Raw genomic sequence first — 18,172 nt, 5'->3', positions numbered from 1 at the left:
AATCTCACTCTGTATCCTAGTTCATAGTTTCATCTTGTTTCTTCTTTCAAACACCGTTAAAATTTAACTTATTTTTAACGAATTCTGTTTAATTAGCTCAAAGAGAAATAGTACTAGAAAATCAAATGGTCTATTTTCTTATTTATCGCTTTTTCAACTTTTACTCACGGTGTATATATCTTTAAATAATATAGAAGAGGCTCGTTACACTTTACTTACCTACTTAAACTTTACTGTTATTTAATAATTTTTATTTATGACGTTACGGCAAAAATAGTAAAGCTACAGTATAGTTTTATACAATTCCACTTTTTTCATTGCTTTAAAATTATCATTAATATTTAAAAAAACTTACAATCCATCGTTACAACTTATGCAAGTCCGTCCATCGTAATTCATTTACACACTTAAATACTGCACTTTTTTTAACTGTATTTTAATGCTTGTTGCTTATCCAAAGTCAAATGGATAATATATTACAAAATAATAACTTTAACTTTTCACTAATAAAATTAATTATACTGACATTTGGAAACGTTTGAATATATATAAATAGTTACGTTCAGTTGTGCAAAAGCTTGCTTTTAAAAATATTAGTTTAATGAGTAGGCATTCTTCTAAACCAAAATCTTGCTCTGAAATCGTCGCTGCATGTCAGAAATGCTGGTGCAGTTGGGGAATGGACTATTAATCTTACAGGACCATTGTGCCCTAAGGATAATAATTGTTTCCTCGATGCATTCCGCGAGTTCCAAGCGCATAAAGATGTGGTAGCTTCATCCGGAAACATGACATAATCTTCAGTGTGATTAAAAATAGCTTGAGCTTTATGTTCCTGTTTGCCTATAATTAAAATATGTTAAAAACCTTTTTCCCTTATAAAATAATAAAATCAAAACTATATTTTAAATATTCCATCTGAGTTTATTATAGTTTACCTGTTGTTCCAGCACCAGTATATGCTATCAAACACCTACTTGTGGACAGCTCCCATAGTTTTATTAAAGAATCTTTACCAGATGATAGTAAATACTGAAAGTGTAATTAATGCAAATGTATCAATTAATATCAATTTTTTGTTAATTTAATTAATATAATAATTACGTCTTACCTTTCCATTTCTCGTAAACGTTACAGAGCAAACCTCGTAACCATCGTGTGCTTTTACAAAAGTATTTATACATCTACTGGAGACTGCATCCCATAGCTTAATACTACCATCTTTACCAGCCGAAGCATAAGTTTTTGCATCAGTGGAATATTTAATACTAGTTACTCCAGCAGTATGTTGATGACTTGGTATACTACATACAAAACATTGAGCAGTATTTACATCATACAACCTTATAACTGGATGATTAGTTCCAACCACTAAAAAGTCACCAGTGGGATGAAAAGATAAACATCGTATTTGATCCGCATCAGTGATAGTTCTGAATGCTTTTTTAACACTAGCTTTACTATAATCAAATAGCTTTACAGAAAAGTCTCGACTGCCTGATACAAGAATAGGCTCTCTGGGATGAAACTCTAAACATGTAACTTCTTCCAAATGATCGTATAAAGTTCTAATTACTGGATGACCACCAGTTTGATCCCCTGGAGTCATCTCATCTGGAGCAGATTTAGCCAGCATTCTTTCTACATCCAAAATTTTAATGGAAGCATCTACTGAGCCTGTGGCAATAAGTTGACCATCAGCAGAAAATGCACCAGCTCTACAATTCCCTTTGTGAGATGTCACATATGCTGTTTCATATTGTGCTGGCTCTGGTGCTTGAGTTTGGGCTTCAGTTTCAAATTCCAAATCTAATCCTGGCCCTAATGTATTTTCAAAAGTTGTGGTAAATGTAGACAAATGATTGTTTTCCTTTTTAGCACGATCTGGCTCATGTGTCAAGCCAATTAACATCAGGTGCATTAAACGATCCGATGGTGGACATGGTGGCTCTGCTTGTACCAGATTAGACAGTTGCACAGCAAGTGTTTGATGACCATCATAAAATAATTGACTGAAATTTTATTGAACATTATTTTATTAACTCATACAAATCTAACAATCCATTGTTTATAATGCTAAACCATATTAAATTAAAGAAATATATTATATGATAAACCATGTGACTTATAATCATAAAAAATTTGGTGAAGTAATTAAACAAATAGATACATAAATAGATAAGTTATATTAGATAAATTATTGACCTGATCATTAGTCTATACAGCAACTCTCTACTTTTTATAAAATTCTTCGGATCCACTTCTGATTCCTTCATCGTGGGACGTAATCCTGTTGTCCCGGTATTTACTGTAGGAGACTGAATTTTGTCAGATTATCCGTTTATTTTTGGTGCATTCCAAATTACGCATGAAGCGCATAGAATGTACAGTTTATGTCACATTTATTATAGAATTTAAGTGCTTACTGCGCGCATATGCATGACTCGGAACGCACCCTTTAATACAGCTCTTTATCTTCTTATTTTAAGGTTATATTATAATTTGTATTGTTGTGATTCAAAGGATTTAATTTTTATTTTTTTATGTTAACTATATACATACATACATATGTATTGGTTGATTCAGGAAGCATTTGTGCTATTGGCCCAAATGGATTCCATATTCCAAATTTCCAAATCCTCTTCTTTTGGTTGCGTTCAGCAGACTCAACAGTAAATTCATGGCTACCAGATTTATTTTGATGAGTTTAGGAACAGCATCCTACCAAGTTGGGCCGGCACTACCCTATACCACAAGCAACAATGGAGCTTGCAGGTTCTGATCAGAACTATGTTATGAAAAAACGATTACCGTTTGGACCACGAAGAAATAAACAAAATGATATTTACATAACAAATAAATCGAATTTTAAGGTATGTTTCTTTTGTTTTTAAAATCTGTATAATTTTACTATTTAATAACAACAATTTTTGTTGGGAAAACAATGCTAAAAAGTTTACTTACAAAATTATACCTTTTGCTAATTATTAAGAGTATTCATTAATTTTTTGTTTATATTTTAGTAGGTAATTGATTTTATTAAGTCTTGCTAATATCTAAAAATGCTATTATAATATTGTTCAGATTTATATTTTTTCTGTTTTAGCCACAATTACAAAAGTGTGAGAAGCTTTTAGAGATTGGAGCCCAAGAAGTAGTAATTCATGCCCTTGGCGCAGCTATAAATTCAGCCTGTAGGTTAGCTCTTCAATTGCAAGAAACCCATTCTGGAACACTTGAATTAGATATTAGAACATCTACAGTTGATCTTATTGGTATAATATCATAAAAACAATAAATCACAATAGGTAGAAACTTGATTTAAGTATTTAACAAATTAATATATTGCTTTATCCCTTAGATGATTTTGAACCATTAAGTGATGAAGCAGAGTATAAAGTAAATCAAAGGCAAAATTCAGCTATTCATATCCGGGTTTACCGTAAAGTACCAATTGGACCATTAACATTTTCAAATTGATTTCTAATGGAATATAGATAATTTTCTAATTATAATTAATGCACAATGATTTTCTCATTAAATGAATTAGTCCATTGGCTTGGCCTGACAATTTTTGAAATATGGATAAATTTAGTTTCTTTAACAATTTTTACAATTTTATTGGCATTAAAAATAGATGAAACCTATTTTTTTGGGCCATCAGGATGGTGGGTAGTCTTCTCTCCTCTATTTGTTGCTGATGGACTGAATACATATTTCTGTGCAATAATATTTATAAGAATGCATATGGAGGGTATGATTAAAGTAGCTATTTTAAGAGCACTATGGAGTTTAATATTATTGCTATCAGTGTTTATATTTAAATATTTATTATGCAAAAAACTTTCTGGACAGAGTACTCTAGAATATTCTGAGGTATTAAGTCCTGTATTTATTCTTTTACAATTAATTGCAGCCAGAGCATGTCAGCTTGATTAACCAAGAAAAAGTAAAACTGAATTCATTAAAGAGCAGATATACAGGAAAAAGGATCAACATGATTATTCAAGATATTTTAAATACATAGTTTGTATAGTCATTAGGATTTTAATTTTCTAATTATCAATATAATAAAATCTACATTCTAATTATAATTTTGATTTTATTATGCAATAGATTTTTAAAGCATTTAAGTTAAAGAAGATTGAATTATCTTACAACAAGAATATCTAAGATAATATGTTGAATAGCAATCTATGATTATGTGTATAATTAAAACAGATTTATATTTTTCTTGAACAGACAATTATTATTTTTTTTAACAAACAAATTTTATTGAAACAGACTAAGGACAAATCTAGATTAAATTGTACCTATGTAAATATCCCACATATTTGTTAACTCTATTAAATCATGCTAGTATTTGATTTTATATCTTTTTTTTAATATTTGGGCTGTAAAATCAGTACTAATGTAAAAATCGTTAATAAATAAGAATATGTTTAAAGAAAAAGCATCAGTGTGTAAAATTAATAATGCTCTAATTGAACTGTAAAGATAAACAATTGAAAGACCTATAAGGGTAGGCAGCAGCACACACAAATCCTCCCCACCAATTCTCTCCATGGGAGATCAATATTCCTAACTAAAGGGAGACAGAGAGCCTTTACACACTGGGAAAGAGATGTGAATCTTGTCACTCTATAGGCAAAGCCTGTTGCTACAACCACATTATAAAACTAGCTTTTGCCTCAAGTTCTTCATCAGGGTCAAATAACTCAATTATTCACCCTACAAAATTAGGTATAAATAAAAGCCAGTGATGTGCTGTGGTCTACGTTCAAAAGATTATGGATAGGCTCAGTAACTGGACTAGTGGTCAGTTTAACTCCTATTATGCATATTTATCTTTGGTGATACAAATAAGTATATAACTTGTGCTAATTGTATGACACATCTTAGGTTTTAAAAGTATTACAAATAATAAGGTTTATTCAAATTTATAAAGATTTTTGTAATGTATTTACATAAACTATTAATGAAGCAAAACAATTCTATTTATAGGAATAATTTAACAAAAATGATGAACTATGTATATATATAGCTATTATAATTTCTCTAATTATTTTTTTTTGTTTGTAGAAGCAAATGAGACAACACCAGTTTCTGTAGCAGGACAAAACTGTGTAACAAATTCTGCAACATCTACATTACATGCTAAACTATTAATTACCACACCATCATGGAAATCTGTAGACGAAGATTTAAAATGGACCTTTCTTTTACATACATACGGACTGGCATGCTTTTTCTTTGTGCTTGGTTTTTACACATTTTTCTCCATTCTAAATTTAAGGTGTGTCTAGTGAATATTTACCACAAACCAACATTCTATATATTTTCATCCATAGTTGCACTTTGTATTAAATAACCAATTACAGATCCCTTATCTCAAGCAGACCATTTATGTCAACAATTAATATATTTTTATGCTTACTGGGTGCATCGAGAGCTGCGTGTCTTTTCATAGATCCTTATAATCTCAAAGAAATAATGCCCCGGGTAATAGGATCAATTATATGGGATATAGGATTTCCTTGCATTACATCAGCCTTTTGTCTTATACAATTGGCATTTTCACAATTGACACAGGTAAAAATGATAAAAGCAAACCTCTTATTCTTTTTATTAAGTTGAAAAATACTATTTAAACCTTTTAAATTTCAGCTAAAGTTTGGACCAGAAAAAATACAAAGCGAGTCTCGTCTAAGTCTTGTAATCATAGGTCATTTTTTCTTTATCATATCAAGTGACATTACCCTTGCCTTTCATAATCTCTATATAGTTAAATATGTAGTTCAAACAATATTTCTTATATGGAGTATTTTTTTGTACCTGACATTTCTACATGCGGGATATAAAGTTATGCATTTACTAAGAACTATACCAAGTACTATGCTAACTAGGGATAATTCAACTGCAAATCAAAAGGGTTTGTAACAAGTCTTTTCTGAAAATAATTTATAAAGTATTTTTTCAGCAATAATGTTATAACTGTTTGTTCTAGGTATTATGCAACTTGCAATGCTAGCTCCTTATAGTAATTTAGCAACATCAGTTGCTACTGCTCTTGTACCTACTTTACTTAGTCCTAAGATTCGAAACTTTGAGGAAAGTGAGCCTGCTAGTATTAGCAAAGAAGTGGAAAAAAATACTCGAGGTAATATTTGGAATATTTGATAACAAAAAAAACCGTATCCATAAATGATAAAATTCACATAAATCATATATTTGTTATTAGCGCAATCATTAAAGAAGAATTTAGAGCAGAAACCATTACCGGTTGCTCCATCGCCGTCTCCAAATTTCCCATCACCAATTTTAGAACGTAAAGAAATTGAACAGCCAATGTCAACCGTACCGGAAGTATATGTTAGACCACCAACGCCAACCCCATCGACAGTGAATCTTCCATTAATAACAGTGTCAAGCCCAAGCCGTAGAAGCTCATTAGCCAGTAGGCGTGGTAGTGATACTTCCAGGGGTTCTCGCAGAAATTCAGAATGCAGTGTGAGATTTAATCAAGACAGTAGTACATCCTTCAGTTTAGAGAATCGACGTAATTCAGAGTTCAGCCCGCGACATTCACCAGAAGTAGAACGTGCACGGTCTCCTGATGGAAGTCTTAGACGACATTCCGAGAATATTACACCATCCGGCAGTACGAAAGAATTAAGAAGGTGCTCAGATTTTTCACATGAGAAAAACAGGAGCTCCCAATTTGCCACAAAACTTAGGAGAAATAGTGATTTTGGAAATAGAACTCCTAGAAGGATGTTACCGACGCAGGAGCAGTCTCGTTTACCAAAAGTCTTGGATGTCAGCCCGACTGGTAAATTTCGTCTATTTATTTCATTGTTTGTATGGTTACTCAAAACATTTTTCACAAACAAGCACAAATGTGCAAAGTCACGAATCGAGGACTAAATGGATAAATGATTCAAAAAAGTATAAATAGAACTTTTATCAATGCATTACTGATCGAATATGACTTGGTAGATATGTCGGGGCTATAATGCGCCAAGTGTTTCAAAATCAATACAGCAATTTAGTCAAAGTGAGGACACTCTGAGTCTCAAGGGTCTGTGTTAGCACAAACCTTCTTTCTCAGTGTTATATTATTCTTTATTTACATATTAACAATGAGTTTTAAAATGCTTCTTATAAATCTTTGTAATATTTTCATGATAATATTTTAATTAAAAATGAATAAATAATCTTTTGTACCCGTAGGCTCGAGACGGAATTCTGATATTGGAGGCTTTATATCACCTAAAACGCCAGATTCTCGCAGAAATTCCGATACTTCCTATCAACGCAATTCATTAATGATGAATCGTCGTAGTAGTGACATTAGTATCAAAACATTAGACAAAAGTCCTACTCACTATCAAAGCATAGTTCCTGAGAAGACAGAAATACATGAGAAATCGGAATCCGATTCCGACCAACCTGACTGCAGCGAAAAAGCGGCTCTTATGACCGATAAGCCAAAGGACAAAGATGATGAAAATAAGACGAGAAAGAAGAGTTTATCATGGAAAAATGAAAAGAATAAGGACGACGTTGAAGATATTACGGCGGAAGTTAGCTTACTTCCGGAAACGGCGGATATTGAAGGAAGAGTAACGGTAAATGAAACAGGCAATTCAATATGTATATACAGGGCGTTCCAACAAGTATGACTGCCTAAAGTATCTTTATTGTGTTATTAATGATGAAGAAACATGATACAAGACAAATATACTCAACTCGAAGAGGCGTTTATAGAAGCGTAAAATATGTGCTCAAGGTCATCGTTCCTTAAATTTCAAGGTCATTGATATTTTTTAAATTGAACTCTTTATTTTCAATTGCATATTTTTGTAATTTATCTCGAAAGCTTTCCAAAATACTATATTGATTTGCCCTTTATTTAAGCTTTTACGAGATAATTAGCTTGAAATTATAGGTTGTAAGCGAATACGCGTGAGAATGTGTATCAGTCGCGCACACAATACTTTAGGTAAACCTTCACCTATTTGCACATTTTAATAAAAATATCTCGTAAACGCATGGATCAAAAGGTATATTTATATACAGTTTCAGAAACTTCTTGAAAAAACTACAAGAATATGCAATAAAAATCAGAATTACATTTCTCAAAACATGAATGACCTTGAAATTTAAAAATCAGTGAATTCAAATATGATTTTTATTTGACTAAGAACTATAAATGGTTTTTCGAGATGTACAAATTTCTCCTATATCTTACTTTTTTGTTAATAAGAACAATATATATTTTAGATGGGTATAAGTACTTGCCGAGATACTTTATTAATTAGCACTATAAAAACATTTGCATTGCTTATTTTTAATCTAATTATAGAAGTTATTTATTTGACAAAAATAAATTCATAATACCAATTGATTTTTATGTCGCATTGTAGAAGAGTGAATTGAGGTTGCAGTGAAATATAAAGAGAATATTGATTTTTACAGATTGGTGATTTCAGACTGCATGCAATACTTAACGCTTACGTAAACAGAGGTAAACCTGACGCACCTCTACATATATCGGAAGCAAGTACGGCTGCTGCTAGGAAGTCACAGATACGTAAAGTACTGAATATCACCTACGCTACTGCTATTTTGGGAATAGTATTATGCATTACTGATATTGCACGTATTTTTGGACCATATGGTAATATTTGTACATTTATGATACAATTTTTCATGTAGCACTATATAATGCGATAAATTAATTTAGGGCTTCTTGCCGACACTGTAAGGTACGGTACTACTCCAACAGTATCACAATTTCCCAAGCCATGGCCTTGGCTTTTATATCAAACAGTTTGCAGAATCCTGGAACTTGTAATGGGCTATGCTATGGCAAGTATAACAAAACAACCGTCTGTGAGTCCTCGACATCAATACTTCAACAGTTATCCTAATTATAGTTTTCGTATTAAACAAGGTAATAATCTTTACATGTGAGGCAATACTATTCAATTTAGATAGGAAACAGACTGAAGGGATGAGATGCCAAAATTGATATTTTTTAAACTTTACCGTTTAATTAGATCGGTTTTAAGGGGTATCTTTATAAGACAGATGATAAGGTTCTAATGTTTATAATCAAATATGTTTAAACAGTTGGAATATTTTCAAACAGTATTGAAACTATTTTTTACTTGTTACATTCTCAAAGAGCAAATTTTGGTAATTTTATCAAAAAACATTGTTTATAAATATTTATTATCGTATAAGTGAAAAATCATAGCTCTGCAGCTGTAGTGAACAATATTCGTATACAAATATTATTTCACATTTATGAATTAATAATATTACTAGGTCATTACATTAGAGCCTGAAAAACTGCAAAATTAGATAATCCTGTAACTCTTTGTGATATTAACATCTTATCAATAGTTTTGTCAAAATAATGTTGAAATAATATTGAAATAAATTTAAAAGTAACAGATTGCTTTAAAAAAGATTTTAGTGTCAAATATAAAATACTGAAGGTGTACTGTATATAAATAAGGAGCAATAGATCACTAGCATTATATTCATGATATGAGAAAAGTGTGTTCAACTAAATATACTTGGCACCACATTTTTAATGTAAATTCACAGAGACTTTATCCACAAATCTGTATTGAATGTTGTTAAATACGTTTTTGGAGAAAGTTATATTCGATTTCTTATACTTATAAATATTATTTGTAATTCAGTTTATATCCTATTACACCTTAATGATACGATAGCCTATTAAATAATACTAAATCACTCAATTATTTTTTCATCATCCCAGCGATTCAAAACGTATAGACTGTATATAAGTCATGATTGTTAGTATAGTATATAAACCACTATAAGAACAAGTGAATTGAATTTTTACCATATGGCAGTTGCACCATTAGACTTAAAATTATAAATCCAAGTTCAAAGTGCCCTATAACTAAATGTTACAAACAATAAATTAAGATTTGATGTTTTAACTTATTACTATAAAACTTGTAACAGTGTTGTGATCCTAAATGTGATACACAGTTATCTATGTAGAATGAGAATTTATGCTTGTGAAAGTTCTAAATATTTCTAATACTTAAAATTTATTAATCTATATAGAAATCGTATGAAATTGTTTCTTTTCTTTCTTATTCTTCTACTTGTAATCGAAATATTATATTATCTGAAAAAGAAATAATATATATTTCATAAGCACAAATTAGCTTTTCTGGAAAAAGAGTATTGCTTTGAAAACTTATTGTACCTGATACTATTCTATGATAGCAAACATGATAAACTATTTTCACATTACAATTAGATTTCAATATTAATGTAAGAGCCGTGATAATCAAATACATGTTTTTGTCTTTATATTTAAATAATACTATAAAAAATGATGACCAATGATTCGTTATCTGAATCAACAGCTTCTACTATAATTTTTATAAAACATGCATACAATATGATTAGTTTATACTAAACCTCGGCGTACCAATTTCGTTGGCTGCATTTAAAAAGAACTAATTATATTTTTTAAACTATAATTTTTATCTAGTATTAAGACCACTCACATTGAAATGATACTGAAGTACGCTATATTAAATAAGGTTGTTGATAAGTGGGAAAATATTAATTTTCCTGTAAAAAATATTTAATATGTACAATCAATGGTATGGTAAAAACAAGTACTTACACAAGCATAACAAATCTCGTCAAAACTATTTGGAGTTTATATTAGGATTTAGTAATTTAAATATATCATTGATGTTCAATGTGCCAAATGCTCGTGTTACCTAATTTAAATGTTTATGAAAATACAAAAAAAATATATAAGATTATAAGAGAATTCTTCTCTAAAATCATCTATGTAGATGATTATTTATGTAGGATTTGATGGTACAATAATGTGGCGATATCCTATCAACCAAAGAGGACTAAGCCAGATCATATCACATAAATAAATATTTTTATTGACATAAAAATCATGGCCAATGTTCAGAATACCATCATCAAATTTCTGTACTTAATGTCGGTCTGGTGGTCATCTGATATTTATTTAACAAAAATTATTATCGAAACAATCAGTATTAGTAGAATTTTGCAATCAGGGATTTCGTTATAAAATGTGATAATTTATATATTGACTTTGTGTAACCTTTATTAGATTTTTAAGTCAATCAAAATTATCTATATTATTGTTAGGCTGATTAAATGTTTTAGGAGCTCTGATTTTAAACTAGTTTCTTGATTAAAGTTTGTATACGCGGCATAGACAGAACGTTTTGTGCTCTCAAAATTGGTCGTATATCTAATTAATTAATAATTTACTGGACAAATGTAAAAGAATTGTTAGAATTTCAACAGTAATAAGAAAATAAACAATTGAAATAATTGATAAGGTCGTTATTATTTGTAATTAATATTAAATAAGTAATTTTATGATTTTCTTAAAGCTCAACTCTGCTAGAATACGTTTTAATTTTTTTACTTCTGAATAATTAGTTTATTTTTTATTAAGATTAAATACAAGCATATGTAATGCCCACATATTTTAATCATAATTTTCATACATGATTTTGATAGATTATTTTGAGTATAATACATAGAACGTCAAAAACTTTGAAAGAATCTTAAACAATGAAGTATAGCTGAAATAAGTGTTTCATTGTTTAGATTGTTCATAGTATTTCTTACATACTTGTTCATCCTTTGTACCATTCTTGAAACTTGATTTGCAACAATTATAACAAATACGCTAATATGCTAAAGCATATATCAATAATGTATATATTACAGGCTATAGGAAAACTCGAAACATAGTTTCGACAAAAAAATTTTAAGTTGATTCCTAATGAATATAATCGAGCTCATAATGATGAAAATATTGATTATTTATAACTAATTATGTCCCATATTTCCATCAAACCGATTACATTTAAAATTCAATCCTAATGCTATTTTCCTTTAATACCTTTAAGGTGGCTTAAGTTTAAATTAGTACATACATCAAGAGCCTTAAAAGGATAGAGCAATATAGAGCAAAATTAATGCTTTTCGGGCAGCTGCACGGCTGCAATATCTTTTTTATCGACAAAAGTCTAAATTTTTCTAAAAGAAAAAAGTATCCGAAATGAAAATGATTTATTAATCACAAACGCCCAAAAATTATCATTATTATCAGCAAACGTTATCTTTTAAAGCAGCTGGCTCTACAATCTGCTAAATAAAAAGGGCTCCGTTTATGCAAGTACCGACTTTATTCTAATGAACTATCCATGCAAATTGCTTAAACATAACTGACGTCCAAATGTATGTCTTTCATTCGTAATTTTCGATATTACCCGATTATTAATTTTAGAAACAAAGCTGCGAGTTATATTCGGATAATCAAGATAATTGTAATAAATTATCACATAATTACTGCTGCATTAACATATTCAATATTTACAATCAAAACCTGGGTAATTAAAATAATCTATTTCTGGTTCAGGAGACTTTGACATTGGTGTGGGTGGCTTCTGAACTTTTTTTACAGGCAAGGAGAGAATAGTTCTGAAAACATAATAGTTTATTTTTCTTTTAAATAGTGAAGAGTTTAATTTGTAAAGACAAAAAAAATAATAATATTAAGGACTTACTTCACAGAACTGCTACCGGTTATATTATTGAGCATTGGCCCAGGAACTTTTTTCTGTCTGCTTTCTTTCTGCATGATTTCTATTAAACTGTAGCTGGGCATCCAACACTAAAATTTAAAAAAAGTAGATGTATCATCGCGTTCTATAATTAAAAATAGTTTAATAACATAAATAGCAAATACAAACTTTGTCTTTAACGGCAGTGGCAACAACGTTTCTTTTCGGCTCCTGATCATAGGCTTGACTCTCGCATCCAAAATGCTCGCAATACTCGTGTACGAACTGACGTTTATTTCTATTCATACTTTCAAACGAATAGCTTCGCGATTTGTGTTTTGAACATTTGGCTAATTGTACCAAGTCCGTTAATTTTTCGTGGACCATTTGGCAGAAATGAGGGTCTTTCTTAGCCCATTGCTTCATATTTTCGCTGTATCTAGGCATTAACTTTCCACTCAAATCAGGGTTAGCTATTTGCAATCCTAGAGCCAATTTTCTATTACGTTCGATAGTTTTGCATTCCTCATTGCACTCAAGAGTCTTTAGTTGATTCTGCTTTCGTGCTCCCTGATCAAAAACTTCTTCAAGATTGATGGTATGGCCCAACTGCATGTCTGCCATTTTACTAGCTAAAATACTACTGGCTATCTTCTGATATTCCTTCGCGTTAACAGCACACATTCTTGTTGTACTTCTATGGCCACACTGACACGTAACTTTAACCATTTCTTTACAAGGAATATCTGGGCAAGGTCCCTCGTGGCAAGGAGCTCCACATATGTGACCGCATATCTCTCGTGGATTTGTGCAAGGTTGAACGCATTGTTGACCAGGTTTCTCGCAAGGTCCAGGATGGCAGGTATTTATACATTTGTGCCGGCCACAGGAGATCGGTTTGTTGCACGAGAGTCCGCAAGAGATCTCGTTAACGTGACATGGCACTGCTTTACGCAGTTCATGCTTGCCGTAACACCATTTCTGCGTGAGAACTGTACAGGGAGGACAGGTTGGATCGCTATGGCAATTGTGCAGAACTTGATGGCCGCAGGGATGTTCCCGTGAGCAGGGCCTTTCACAAAAAGGTCTTCTCGTGCCGCAAGGTACAGGCGGATATATTACAGCAGCACCGCATTCGCAATATAATTCGTCGAAACTGCTTCGCCAACACGGCTGGCATCTACCTTTGTGACAAGTTTGTTCACACTTGTGCCTGCCGCAGCTTAATGTCTTTGAACAAGGCAATGGACAGATATGCTCGATGTCTATGCAACAGAATTGGTTGCACTTGTGCTTTCCGCAAGAACGCTTTTTCGTGCATCGTTTCTCGCAGCGAGCATCATCGGCTTTAGTTGTCAAATCTTTACACGGTATCTCTCTATCCATGTTGCCACAACGACATTTTACATCCGTCGTTAAGTCACATTCTGGACAATCTCCTTCGTGACATTTTGCTTGACAAGTGTGCAGATTACCTTTAATTTCAATAACAAGATTCATTTGTCAATTTTTTTTCATTATTATCATTATTAAGGAAGAAGCATAAAAGCTTGCTGATGAACTTACTAGGCTGACCACATCTTAGACGTTTTGAGCATATTTTGTCGCAAGTTAAAATGGGATCTAAACAGCTTTCTCGTTTCTCTGTTAGTAGAGTTTGACCGCAGCAGCAAGTAGTAATTTTTTCCGGTACCAGAGAGCAAGGCTCGCATGGTTCCGAATGGCAAAGCCGTTTGCATTTGTGATTTCCACAATCCAATACCTTATTGCATATACTTTTACATGAATATGATACTGTAACATCAGCCTCGCAAGCTACTTGTCGCTTATTTTGATTACAATAGCATTCTGTAAAAAAAAAATGAAATTAGAATAATATAATAAGAGAAATGAATTAAAAATTGATACAAATGACAATTACCTTGCTCAAATTTTTTATCACATGGCTCACATTCCCCATGATGACATTTTTTTTCACACGAATGTTTTCCACAATTTAAAATCTTTCCACATGTTTCTTCACAAAGAAGTAGAGTTACAGTACTGCATTTTAGGGCTTGGGAGGATTTGTGGCAACCACAATATTTTGTGACCATTGCTATACACTCTGGGCAAGAACCAGGATGACACAATAGGGTGCATTTGTGTGTGCAATTATTTTTAGCCCTTGAGCGGCCACATATTTCACCACAGGAATGAGCAGTATCTCTACGATCCCATTCAGGCTCTTTCATTTTTCCACAGAAACAAAAGTACTCCTGTGGGATAGCCAAGTTTACATTTTGACATGCTGGGCATCTCCAACCATTCTCTGTAATTTAAATAAAAATTATCTTTATATTGAAAAAAATAGACTAATTAAGTGCATTACCTCCAGTAGAAGATTGGGCCCATTTTTTAATACACTTTAAGTGCAGTACATGATAGCAGTTGGAACAAGACCAAGTAAAGTCCATTTGCCTTATATACTCACAACACACTAAACACTCCAACTTTCCTCTATTTAGCAGCTCAGTTAAACGCTCCCTTTGGCTAGCATCATCATCTAAGAAATATTAGATTGAGGTGTTGGCAGTAATTTGACTAAATTTAATTAATGGTAAAATTTATAATCTTAAATTACCTGGCTCATATTTTTTTTTAAATTCCCGCTTTTGTAATTCTTTAGTATTAACATCACTTTTTTGTTTCCAATTTCCAATTTCCTTTCCTTGAGTAGATAAATTAGTATCTAAATTTTTATTAAATTTCTTGCTTTCAGAATATCTGCCATTTTTATTATTTGGAGATTTTTTGAAATTTTTATTATGTTCTCCATATTCAAAGCCTTTGTCACTTCCATCAAATTTCCTATTTCTATTTTGGTGTTGCATACTAGGCATAACTGTTTGGTCATTTTCTTGGGAATGTTTTCTGATTTTGTTTAAATCAGACTTAAAACTAATATTTAGTCCACTTACATGCTTTGACTTCAAAGCTGAACCATTTTCACCAAGATTAGGTAAGTTAAATTGATTATCCTCTGCAGTGAATTTTCTTCTTGTGTCGTTTTCTTGAGAATAATTATATGATTTCTCCATTCTTCTGTTACCAAAATATTTATCATTTTGATATTTTTCATAATATTTTGAACCTTGAGTTTTATTAAATTTTTTAAATGGGTTATTTGACTGTGATTGAGAATCTAGTTCTTCTTTGTAATTATAATATGTTTTATTTTTACTGGAATTTCTCTTGTCATATCTATTATTTTCGTATCTTTTTCTATTATCTGGAAAGAAAGCTTCCGATGGGCCAGGTTTAAAGCTGGCCATTGAATTTTGGTGTCTCCCTGAAGGTACATTTTGTACATTATTAAAAGGTTTAACTTCAGGCATATTCTTTGCCAATGGCATATCTTCTTGATTAGTTTTTGTTATATTTGGCACAAATTCATGAGCTGTTACATGTAAATTTGACTGCTCAATGTTTTGTAAGCTCTGTGGAAATACACAGGCATTTCCATTAGTTCCAGGTACATTATGATAACTAATATTACTAGAGTCATATGGAAGCAAATTTCGCATTAATGTTTCAGACTCTTCTTGATGATAAAAATGATTATTAGTGGCATTCTTATTGCTCACTGCCCCTGGAACTAGTTGATTTTGATATGCATTTTCTAAAGATGCTAAATTTGAGGCTATGGAAGGAGCTTTTTGATTTGGTTGATAGAAATTTGTAGGTAAGTTTTGGTTAAGTGCCAAAGGTTTAGTTTGTGAATAGAATTCATGACTATTTTGTAAAAATTCAGTATTTGATCTACTGGGAAAATAAGTCCAGGTATCCTGAACATTGGATGTTGATGCATTTTGATCAGCATATAAAAAATAATTAGGATCATCAGACCCAAGGTAAGATCCGTTCCAAGTAGCCATGATGATGTTAACGAGCTTTCTTTGAAATTTTGCACTCTTCGCGTTTACGACACCACAGGAGCTCTCCCCCGTTCCAGAGAACTCTCTTTAACTTTTAAAAATCTTATTTCTATTGCAATATGTTACATCAGCTTGCACGAGATTATTTTACGGTTAGCTAGTTCATTTCTAACCAAAAAAATGTGCTCAGCTTTATAATCGTCCAAAAGCTACATGTTTCGCTAATTTTTAGCAATTTTCTTAACAGAATATGGAGAAAATTACTACCAAGTTAAAATGATTATTGTTTATAAAAGTCTGAGGAACAAAAGATTTTTACCAAGCCTTTCCTTGTCAAACAAAAATATGTCGGTGTTGGTGAATGTACTAACTGAGTGACTGAGGGGACTGAGGTCTGAGTCTGAGTCGTGATGAATAGTGATGATGGCTCTGATGATGCTGATGCTAGTGCTACTGCTGCTCAGTGTTGCTTGGTGCTGCTGGCGCTGCTGCTTCGGCTTCGATAATCAGTTATCCGTTAAGAGAAGTGTGGGGATGGCGATGGTGGCGAAGCAAGGAGGAGAAAACGGGTACAACTATAATAATATGTGAAATTACTCAAAAGGTAATTCTACCCAATAGATAATGTCGATTAAGTACAATTAGTCTACCCGCCAATTTTACAAATCTATCAATTATTAAATGTTCCAATTTGATATAAAGAATATAGGCACTTATGAAATTGAAAAACAAAATAGTGCTGTGCCGTCTTAATTTCTGTATTGTATGTTTCCGATTTTAAAATTGAACACAAAAAGTATAATAAAAATGTTTATCGTTCACAATGATAATTTTTATGAAAGTCGAAAGCCTGAAGCTGAATTGAGCTTATGGAAAAGTCTGCTACGTTTTTTCTGGAATTCAGAGAAGAAACAATTTTTAGGAAAAACTCGCAAAGAATGGGGTATTAATCAATTTCCTGTATTATTCATACAATTTATCTAATTTAATGTATTATCATTTAGGTGATGTGTTTATATTTTATTTTTGCTTCTACTCTGTTTTGGGAACAATATTTTTCTTGCATATGTGGTTTAGCATTCGTTATGTTTCAAATTTGGATAAACCGATGATACCTTATAACTCTAATGCTCATAGCAGAAGAGTCTCGAAGCAATATAATCCTAAATTTCACTCTTCTCATTACCCTACAAATACAGGTTAGATAAGGAATTACCTCTCTCTCTCTCTCTCTCTCTCTCTCTCTCTCTCTCTAACTAATAGAAAACCCTGTTTATCTCTATAAACCCTATGATATAACATCTAAATTAAAAATACATTAGAATGACTTAAAAAAGGTATCGACGTAAAAACGAAAATGTTATTATCAAACATTGATCCTTTTGCACAGTTGAATGAAAATAGTACAGGATTTTGAGTAAAATGGTAAATTAGTACCATGGAAGAAATCTTACAGAGGTAATGTTTTATTTATTTGTTTACAAAACCCTTTTTCTATTTAGATTCATAATATTTGTTATTACAGGGTAAAAGAAAAACGCATAGAGCTATGTATAATAATAATAACCTCAATTACATCTGGCGCCTAATGTTATACAACCTTGACAGCTGCCGGCTGAATCC

At 31.7% G+C, this 18,172-nt stretch overlaps 4 protein-coding genes across 6 annotated transcripts; 2 read left to right on the top strand and 2 right to left on the bottom strand.

The window, feature by feature from the left end:
- Positions 1-244: 244 nt before the first annotated feature.
- CstF50 (cleavage stimulation factor subunit 1 Cst50) lies at positions 245-2,669 on the bottom strand. 3 transcript variants are annotated; one of them, XM_066741284.1, is made up of 5 exons: positions 2,567-2,669; positions 2,206-2,318; positions 1,112-2,012; positions 939-1,032; positions 245-843 (listed from the first exon to the last, which is right to left on the bottom strand). In XM_066741284.1, exons 1-5 carry the CDS (start codon positions 2,591-2,593, stop codon positions 599-601), a joined length of 1,380 nt encoding a protein of 459 aa, XP_066597381.1. In that variant the 5' UTR covers positions 2,594-2,669; the 3' UTR covers positions 245-598. The 3 variants fall into 3 exon arrangements, with proteins under 3 accessions (XP_066597381.1, XP_066597383.1, XP_066597382.1); XM_066741286.1 differs by having other exon boundaries at positions 2,206-2,308; positions 2,567-2,656; XM_066741285.1 differs by having other exon boundaries at positions 2,206-2,308; positions 2,563-2,629.
- Positions 2,670-2,739: 70 nt separating this feature from the next.
- Positions 2,740-3,627, top strand: Rpp20 (ribonuclease P protein subunit p20). The gene is made up of 3 exons (XM_066741156.1): positions 2,740-2,873; positions 3,107-3,275; positions 3,362-3,627. The coding sequence occupies exons 1-3, from the start codon at positions 2,763-2,765 to the stop codon at positions 3,478-3,480; spliced, it is 399 nt and encodes a 132-aa protein (XP_066597253.1). The 5' UTR covers positions 2,740-2,762; the 3' UTR covers positions 3,481-3,627.
- A 312-nt stretch (positions 3,628-3,939) lies between these two features.
- LOC136782031 (uncharacterized) lies at positions 3,940-11,371 on the top strand. Its single transcript, XM_066741155.1, has 9 exons — positions 3,940-4,818; positions 5,083-5,296; positions 5,382-5,592; positions 5,668-5,932; positions 6,008-6,160; positions 6,242-6,832; positions 7,234-7,631; positions 8,482-8,683; positions 8,750-11,371. Exons 1-9 carry the CDS (start codon positions 4,791-4,793, stop codon positions 8,977-8,979), a joined length of 2,292 nt encoding a protein of 763 aa, XP_066597252.1. The 5' UTR covers positions 3,940-4,790; the 3' UTR covers positions 8,980-11,371.
- A 139-nt stretch (positions 11,372-11,510) lies between these two features.
- stc (nuclear transcription factor, X-box binding stc) lies at positions 11,511-17,013 on the bottom strand. The gene is made up of 7 exons (XM_066741154.1): positions 15,256-17,013; positions 15,004-15,177; positions 14,554-14,943; positions 14,199-14,480; positions 12,822-14,107; positions 12,636-12,742; positions 11,511-12,549 (listed from the first exon to the last, which is right to left on the bottom strand). The coding sequence occupies exons 1-7, from the start codon at positions 16,547-16,549 to the stop codon at positions 12,435-12,437; spliced, it is 3,648 nt and encodes a 1,215-aa protein (XP_066597251.1). The 5' UTR covers positions 16,550-17,013; the 3' UTR covers positions 11,511-12,434.
- Positions 17,014-18,172: the final 1,159 nt, after the last annotated feature.

This window comes from Prorops nasuta, unplaced genomic scaffold (assembly GCF_024137725.1).
Source record: "Prorops nasuta isolate Cenicafe-Biocafe unplaced genomic scaffold, Cenicafe_Pnas_1.2 PNAS00025, whole genome shotgun sequence".
In the NCBI taxonomy this organism is placed as follows: Eukaryota; Metazoa; Arthropoda; class Insecta; order Hymenoptera; family Bethylidae; genus Prorops; species Prorops nasuta.
Note: the sequence above shows the minus strand (reverse complement) of the source record. Positions and strands in the feature narration are given on the sequence as shown.